Below are 8575 nucleotides of genomic sequence, written 5' to 3' on the forward strand. Positions count from 1 at the left end.
GATAAACATGGACCAGTTTGGTGCCAGTCGCCTAAAGGGGCTTTCCAGAACCTGGGCTCTATGGGTCTGTGCTCTGCCACACACCACTGAATCCCAGATCCTTGCCTGAGGAGTATTGAAATACAGAAGTGAAAAAGTGTTTTAAGTAGGGAGATAAGCAATGATGTGAATTATTTTGAGGACTGTGGGAATAAGTTTGAAGACATTTTATTCAAGAGAAGAAAAGAATGAATTGAGTAATTTGAGGTGGTGCTTCTTAGGGTGTGCTCCAGAGACTTGGAGTCAGTTGCAGATTCCTGTCCTCTCTGAAGTACTGAATCAGAACCTGGTCTCAGTACAGAAACAGGAAAATTTAGAGATGCTGTTTTGGTGTGTGGGCTGGAGGTGGAGGGAGAGATGAGGAGCGACTGCAGTTAACAGTCATGCATTGCTTAACGATGGGGATGTGTTCTGAGAAATGCATCATTAGGCAGTTTCGTCATTGCGCAGACATCATAGAGCGTACTTACACAAACCTAGATGGTGTAGCCTCCTACACACCTAGGCTGTATGGTATTAATCTCATGGGACCGCCGTCATATATGTGGTCCATCTTTGACTGAAACATCGTTATGTAGCACATGACTATTTTTAATCCATTTTCTCTTTGGATTTTGTGTTTGAGATGACCACTTGATATCCAAGTGGGTGTGTATGATAGACAAATGAAGATAAGAAAGTCATATTGGAGGTTTATATCCATGCTTCTGCATGGTAGTGATGGCTAAAGTGATGAGAATAGTCTACTGAGGGATGAAGTAGAAGGAAAACTCACTTAATTTTAGGCACTGGACCTTGGAGGTAAGATGAGACAGAGATGGACTAATCAGTGGTGGAAGTAGAAGACCAGGGTATTGTAATATTAGGAGTCAAAGAAGCTTTGAAGGGTGTCTGTTATATTGTGTTGTCAGAGGAAAATGAGAACCAAAAAGAACTATTGATAACCCTTGAGAATGCAATGATAACCATTGAGTGTCCTAAATGAAGGATGGAGTGATATTTATAAATATCAAATGCTTTAAAGAATAGTGACTCGGGGCCAGCGTGGTGGCGCAGCAGATAAGTTTGCACGTTCTGCTTCGGTGGCCCAGGCTTTACAGGTTTGGATCCTGGCTGTGGACCTTATGCACTGCTTTTCAAGCTATGCTGTGGCAGGCATCCCACATATAAATAGAGGAAGATGGGCATGGACGTTAGCTCAGGGCCAGTCTTCCTCAGCAAAAAGAGGAGGCTTGGTGGCAGATGTTAGCTCAGGGATAATCTTCAAAAAAAAAAAAAAATAAATAAATAAAAGCTTCTTTTAAAAAAAAAAGAATAGTGACTCGAGCCAGCCCTGTGGCCAAGTGGTTAAGTTTGTGCGCTCTGCTTTGGCAGCCCAGGGTTTTGCTGGTTCAGATCCGGGGTGCAGACCTAGCACTGCTCGTCAAGCCATGCTGAGGTGGCATCCCCCATAGCAAAGCTGGAAGGACCTACAGCTATGATATACAACTATGTACTGGGGGCCTTTGGGGAGAAGAAGAAAAAGAAGATGATTGGCAACAGATGTCAGCTCAGGTGCCAATCTTTAAAAAAAAAAAAAAGACTCAAATACTGAATGCTCAATAATTCGAACTTAAGTCTATTAGAATTTATCTCTAGAGCTTTTTAAGCTAGAGCAGGGATCATCAAACCTTTTTTTCAAAGGGCCAGATAGTAAATATTTTAGGTTTTGCAGACCATATGGTCCCTGTTACAATGAAGAACTATGCTATAGCCTGAGACTAGCCTCAGTATGTAAATAAATGGGCATGGCTGTGTTCTAGTAAAACTTTATTTACAAAAACAGCTGGTGGACTGTAGTTTGCTTACCCTTGAACTAGAGGAATTTCAGCTTTTCAGCATTTTTTCTGTATTATTTTTCATGGTTTTAAGGTTTAAAGTAACATTGGCTAACTTCTGATAAAAATTATTAAAACTAAATATTAGTAATGAAGCTTGAGGAAAAAACTAGCAGGACTTATTATTCTGTTGACCTTATAAAACTTATTAAACTTGACTAAGCACCACCCCTCCACGCCCTCAAATTTGAGATGGTAAAACTGAAATAGGGACATTACCCCCTGCCGCCGTGTGCAAATATGATGACTAGTTCTGTGTGATATGAGTTGAATTATTCCCTTGTCCTGTTTTGCCAGTTTTAATAACAGTTTGCTTTTACCTTTTCAGTCTCGGAGAAATCTGTGTGAAGAAGCTTTGTTAAAGATTAAAGGTGTTATTAGCTTTACTTTTCAAATGGCTGTTCAAAGATGTGTGGTGCGAATCCGTTCAGATTTGAAAGCAGAGGTTAGTATTTTAAATTGCTGAATATGCTTGAGGTTACGGGTAAACAAATCTGTTCAAAATCGTTCCTTTTTATCTTGGCCTAGGCTTTGGCATCAGCGATAGCATCAACCAAGGTTATGAAGGCTCAGCAAGTGGTGAAAAGTGAAAGTGGAGAAGAGGTAAAAGTTTTTATTTAGTTTTCTCTATACGTAACTCTGACTCTTGGTTATTCGTTATGGCCAGCAGATTGCCAGTATTTCTAGACCATTAGTTGCCAATAATATAGGAATGTGGTTGGGTCAGGTTATCTTAATGTTTCTTGGTTAACAGTTAACTCATTTAGAAATATAGAGAGATCCTTTGTGAATTTCAGGGTCTGTTCTTATATCCTATATATTTTGGATTTCAAAGTCTGTTCTTTATCTCACTGGAGACATCTTGCTGATTTTATATGGAAATAAAGGATATATGGTTTCCTTGCATTGGTTTTTAAATTCTTTCTGACCTTAATTAGTTTTGCCAATCCAAAAAATAAAGGTCAATCCCACCATTGTGCAAACAAGTATAGTGAAAATGTTTGCCTCTTGCTGCTTTTTCCACTAGTTTTGTGATAGGAAAAATGAATCTGTATGCCTTTAGCTCATTTGTGTTCCCATAGAAAGGAGGTGCCATGGCCCTCCAGGGGCCCACAGTAGCCAGGTACTTGCTTTTGTTATCTTTGAACAGACAGGTTGCCCATTTATTCCTGGAGCCTCAGGAGAAAGGCATCTGAGTTTCCATGTGTAGTTCTGCCCTTCTGTGCTTCTGTAGTGCTCAGCAATTGGGCCTACCTTCTTGTAAGAGGAAAACTTTTAAAGGAATATAGCCCCTGAGAATAGATACGGTGATTAGAATGAGGAGTAAAGTTGACCTTTAACTTAATGACATATATCTATGTCAATTAGGTTGATCTTGTAATAACTCTTAACATGTTCTTTGTATTAGATGCTGGTCCCATTTCAAGATACGCCCGTGGAAGTAGAACAGAACACAGAGCTGCCTGACTACCTGCCTGAGGATGAGAGTCCCACAAAGGAGCAGGACAAAGCAGTGTCCCGGGTTGGCTCACACCCAGAGGGTGGAGCTAGCTGGCTGAGCACAGCTGCAAACTTTTTATCCAGATCATTTTACTGGTGACTTCAGTTCGGGTCTCAAGGACTGTGTGAACCAACAGGGGCCAGTTTTCCATTGTTGTGGTGAACTGTCAAGTGCAATTTGCAATAAGTTATCATGAAAAGTTTTTAGATTACATGATTGCGTATGCTGCATTTTACACATTATTGGACGTTTTACCCCACTAAGTGGCAAAAGAGACAGAGGCTACAGGTGGAGTTGCTTTGTTTCTGAAGGTATCTTGGTTTTGTTTTTCTCTGTTTAATTGCCTCACTTTTTAAAATACATGGGTCCACTGTTACACCAAACATATATATGTGCAGCTTTACATTTTACTTTACATGAAGCACGTGATTAGGAAAACTCATTTTCTCCTCAAGCCTCAGGACCTATCTGAAGAGAAGTGTTTTTTAGCTCAAGTTGTGCATGAATTACTGAACATTTTTCTCTGCATTTCTTCATGAAAGATACTTGCTTCGGTACTCTTCACTGAAAGTTAAAAACATTTCTCATTATTTCCCTTTTGTGCCTTTTTTGTTTTGCCAACCATGTTTGTAGAAGGGACATTACTAATGACAGTTCGTGAATTAAAATATATTCATTTGAACGTAACAGTCCCCTAAAAATACCACTCTACACAAACTTTGTAATCTTATTTGTTATAATTTTAATAAGATTAGCACAAAATCAGTTGAGAAGAAGGAAACGTGTATCAGCAAAGTGCTATTGGAGACTATTTGAATGTGACCAAATGTGGTTCCAGTTGACTGCTGTTCAGTTTGATCTATAGCAGCTCTTGAGAGTTAGGTCCACCATACTATTGGGAGCAACTGTAAAGGGTCTCTAGGGCTTACTTGGTGATTACGCACTATCCCCTGCTAGAAAAAGCATAATAGTAGTAAAGAACTGACAAACTTGAAAAAAACCCAAAAATCGAATGCCTATAATGCCATAGTGCCATTTGGTAGAGTCTAACCTTAAAATGTGAATCGCTTGGCAGATGCCTATTAAGTAGGTATTTCCCTGTATTGCCTTTTGTAAATTTATTATGAATCTGCAATCATATTGAATGAAAAAGACTCAAATTATTGCTTATGAAGAAATAAAGCCAGCATTGGTCTACATAATCTTGTTTCTCTTATCCAACCAGAAAAAACCTTCAGTGAACGTAAATAAATAAGTATAAATATAAATACAATATATTTTTTGATAGATAAGAACTAATTACATATATGTAATGCTTTATTAAATTTCTGAAATATTTGGCAACTAAAATTTCCCATTTGGACATCCAACTAAATCCAGATAAATTTTAATGCTAATACGATTAAAAACTAATAGGAAGAAATTGAAAGTCTTTTTCACCAACATGTAGAGCTGCTGTTTTACTGCTTGGAGAATGGGAAGTGAAAATTGGACCCTGGAGGCTTTCCTTGCATTTCCATTGCTTCTCTTTTAGAGAAAATTAAAAGCATCCAGTGTTACTGGAGAAAATTATTGTAAAATATTTCACTAACGAGAATCTTGAGTTCACGAACATTGTGACCTTCTGGAGGGAGGGAGGGGTGTCTGGGCTCTGATTCTGGTGACACGCACAATTGAAAATATAAGCTTTCAGGGCATGTCTTGCTTTAACTGCATAATACAGTTTGCTGCCAGACCAGATGTGTTGAAAAACGCAAACAAAACCACCTCCTTTCTATAGCCATTAAAACAAAGTTTACTGTTCTAACAAGTTTGTATTTTATTTTGCGTTGCTGCACATCTGCTTATTTAAAAAACTACATCCCTTTGGTAGTAATGGTTCAGTAAAAGTAGGTAGGACAGCTTGTTGTTTGTGTGTTCTGATGCTAAGTGTTCTTTTATTCCAGGTCTTACAGAGCAGTAAGGCAACTGTAATGGCATTTTTTGAAATATATTGTAAAATAATAAAAGGTAACATTAAAATTGAACAGATATTGCATTTTTGTGGGATAAGCATTATTGATCACTCTTAAGCCTGTTTGTATCCACACTGCCTGGCACCTTCTCCCAGCTCCCTGCAGGTGCGTTACCCAGCTAATTCCCATGCATCCTCCACGGTCTCCTTCCCAGCACCACACCTGCCCTTCCCCAGGTTTGGATCAGCTGCCTCTGTACCTATATGCATTCTAGCGTTTATCACATTAGATTTGAATTGTATTTACCACTGCCTCTCTCCTACTTCGCTCTTTGAGAACTGAGAGAGATTCTGTAGCTGTACCTGGGGAGTAGTAAGTGCTCAAATATTTTTTTAGGACAGTGAACAAAGAATTTTTTAAAAATCAGTAAAAATAAATAGAAGATACTAATTAACTTGAGTAAATAGGAAAAATGTTAGGTTGTATTATTTTGGGGGGGCATGTTTGTTTTTGATTTATTGGTAAATATTTAGCAAATTCCTTCATTGTCTTTTGGTTTTTATTTTTAGAAAAAGTGAGATGGGCGCATAATACTTGCTCCATTGAAAGAAGTTAAGATTAACTTATCCTGATTCTTATAGAGTTGTTATAGGAGAATATTATATATATATGGTAGTGATTTTGATTTCCTATTTTATCACTTACCAGCTATGTAATCTTAGGTAATAATTTAATCTCTGAGGCTTTTCTTCATTATAATTCTTGTACGTCATTATTAGAATCCAGTGAGAGTGTCATGAGTAATTTGAAAACTAAAAATTTACGTGTCAGATGCAATTGTTACTGGATTTTTGACGCAATTTTCTTGTCCTTGATTCTCAAGTGAGACACTATACCTTTTTGATTGTACTTTATCTGACTACTCGTCTTTCTGTATCTGTTCAGATAGATCTTTTTTTGAGGCTTAGTCTTTAGCTATTTGATTTTTATCTAAATGTCCCTTGAAGAATTCATCTGTTGTCAGGGTTTCAGTTACCTTTGTGTGGATAACTTCTAAATCTCCATTGTACCGTCATCTTTGATAGCTCCCCTTTCCTTTGCTGTACCTATCAAGTGTGGAGTCCGTGAATTTTTATTTCTCTTAGCACCAAGCTCATGGTAGGCATGCAATAAATTGAACAAAAACTAATTCTGTGCCATGCACTGCTAAGTGTTTTACCAATATTTACTCTTTTAATCCTTAACAATGATGAGGTACTGTTATATCTCCATTTTATAGATGGGAAAAAATGGGATGGAGAGAAATGAAGTAACTTGTTAGTCCCAGGTCTCAGAGCTTGGCAAGTGGTGAAGCCAGGACTCAAGTCTTGGCCGTCTGGCTCAAGAGTGTCTACACTCTCGCAAGACAGCCTGCATCTTGGGTACCGCAGCTATGCCTTTCCAGTTCCTGTCCGCACCCTGCTGCCTGCTTTGTGTCACGTGACTTAACTCAGGGGTCTGTTAGCAGTCGAAAACTCTGGAGACCAGAAAAGTTAGGTACATGAAAGAAGTCAGGCCACAACATACGAGAACACATGGAGAGCACCTGGCCTGTCTGCAGAGGGAAACCACATTTTCCTCGTGTGTATTGTGGGCTTTTAACAGTGCAGAGCTTCTGGGCTTCATGGCTGTTCCAGACCCTTAAAACACAACCTGAGCCACGTCAAACATGTCTGTGGGGCAGAAATTGGCTACTTTTACTTCTAGAATTGCCACGTTCTAACCTATTAGATTAATCCTAACAGTATTTTTGCCATTTTCTGCTTGAATGTCTATTAAGGCCCATGGATTTGTTTGGACTGTTTTGTCTAGCACCAAAATTGCCCTGAGAGTTCAGCCCCCAACCTAGTCTTTCATAATTCTCTACATTATCACAGACTTTTCTGTGTGTGAGGCCAGTTGGATGTCTCTTTACAAAAACAGTCTGCTTCATTTTGGCTTGTCTATTATAACCTATAATCTGTGTTCATCCTGTCCTCTAGATCTTTGCTCGTATTCTTTCCTATCTGGAATTTCTTCCTTTTATCCTTTCTCATCTCCTTTAAATATTTTATTACAAAAATAAGCTCAGTATATTACAGAAATGCATAAAGGAAACACAAGTAACCTGTCATCCTATCACATAGTATCCATAACTGAACATTTTGCTTTGTTTTGTTCTCATTTAGGTTTTTTAATTGGTAAGAAGTATACACTTTAAATTTTCAAGTTCAAAATAGGTATCCAGTGAAGAGTGACTCTCCCTTAGTCACCTGGTTCCCCTCACCAGGGACTGGTATTGTTACTAATTTTGTGTGCCCATCAGGGATAGTCTATAAATTTACCAACTTTTTCATATTTTTTTCCCACACAAGTGGTAATATAATGCCCTGCACCTTACTTTTTTCACTTAAAGTGTATCTTAGAAGTTACTCTATACCCTTGTATAAAAGCAGCTTTGTTCTTTCACAGCTTCACAATATTATGTCATATTAATGTTATACCATTTATTTAACCAGTTTTTTTATTGTAATTCTTTGCTCTTACAAATAGTGCTATGTAAGTGTACCTATAGGATAGATTCCTAGATGTAGAATTGTGTCAAAGGCTGTGAATGCTTTTAAAGATTTTATTTTTTCGTTTTTCTCCCCAAAGCCCCCCAGTACATAGTTGTATATTCTTAGTTGTGGGTCCTTCTAGTTGTGGCATGTGGGACGCCGCCTCAACATAGCTTGCTGAGCGGTGACATGTCCGTGCCCAGGATCCGAACCGGCGAAACCCTAGGCTGCCACAGCGGAGCACGCAAACCCAACCATGGCCACGGGGCCAGCCCCTGTGAGTGCTTTTAACTTTGATAGTTCCTCCTTACAGATGATTCCAGTTGCCTCTCTCACCAGCAAGATGTGAGAGTGCCTGCTTCCCTTCAGCCCCTCCAACTGTGTTATCCGATATGTAGCCCTTTGCAGTCTAAAAATACGGCTTTCTTAGGAATGAGAGTGAGCTTTTTATATATTTAAGAGCTATTTGAGTATTTTTTCTGTGAACTCTGTTGTTTTTTCATTTTTTGGCAGTGGGGAGAGGCATTTGATTTTTCTTTCCTGATTTATAGAAGTTCTTTAACATACTAAAGAAATATGCCCATTTCTTTAATAAAAATATTTACAACTCATGTTTTACAATGGTAT

General features: G+C 38.4%; 1 protein-coding gene across 1 annotated transcript in view; it reads left to right on the forward strand.

Annotated features, from left to right (window-relative positions):
* Positions 1-5444, forward strand: part of ARMC1 (armadillo repeat containing 1) — a 36701-nt gene extending 31257 nt beyond the window's left edge. Inside the window, exons 5-7 of the mRNA XM_014845891.3 lie at positions 2245-2361; positions 2445-2519; positions 3325-5444. Coding sequence (XP_014701377.1) covers positions 2245-2361; positions 2445-2519; positions 3325-3516 — 384 coding nt within the window. The 3' untranslated portion in view covers positions 3517-5444. The remainder of the gene's footprint in view (positions 1-2244; positions 2362-2444; positions 2520-3324) is intronic.
* The last annotated feature ends 3131 nt before the right edge of the window (positions 5445-8575 follow it).

This window comes from Equus asinus, chromosome 12 (genome assembly GCF_041296235.1).
Source record: "Equus asinus isolate D_3611 breed Donkey chromosome 12, EquAss-T2T_v2, whole genome shotgun sequence".
Taxonomy (NCBI): domain Eukaryota; kingdom Metazoa; phylum Chordata; class Mammalia; order Perissodactyla; family Equidae; genus Equus; species Equus asinus.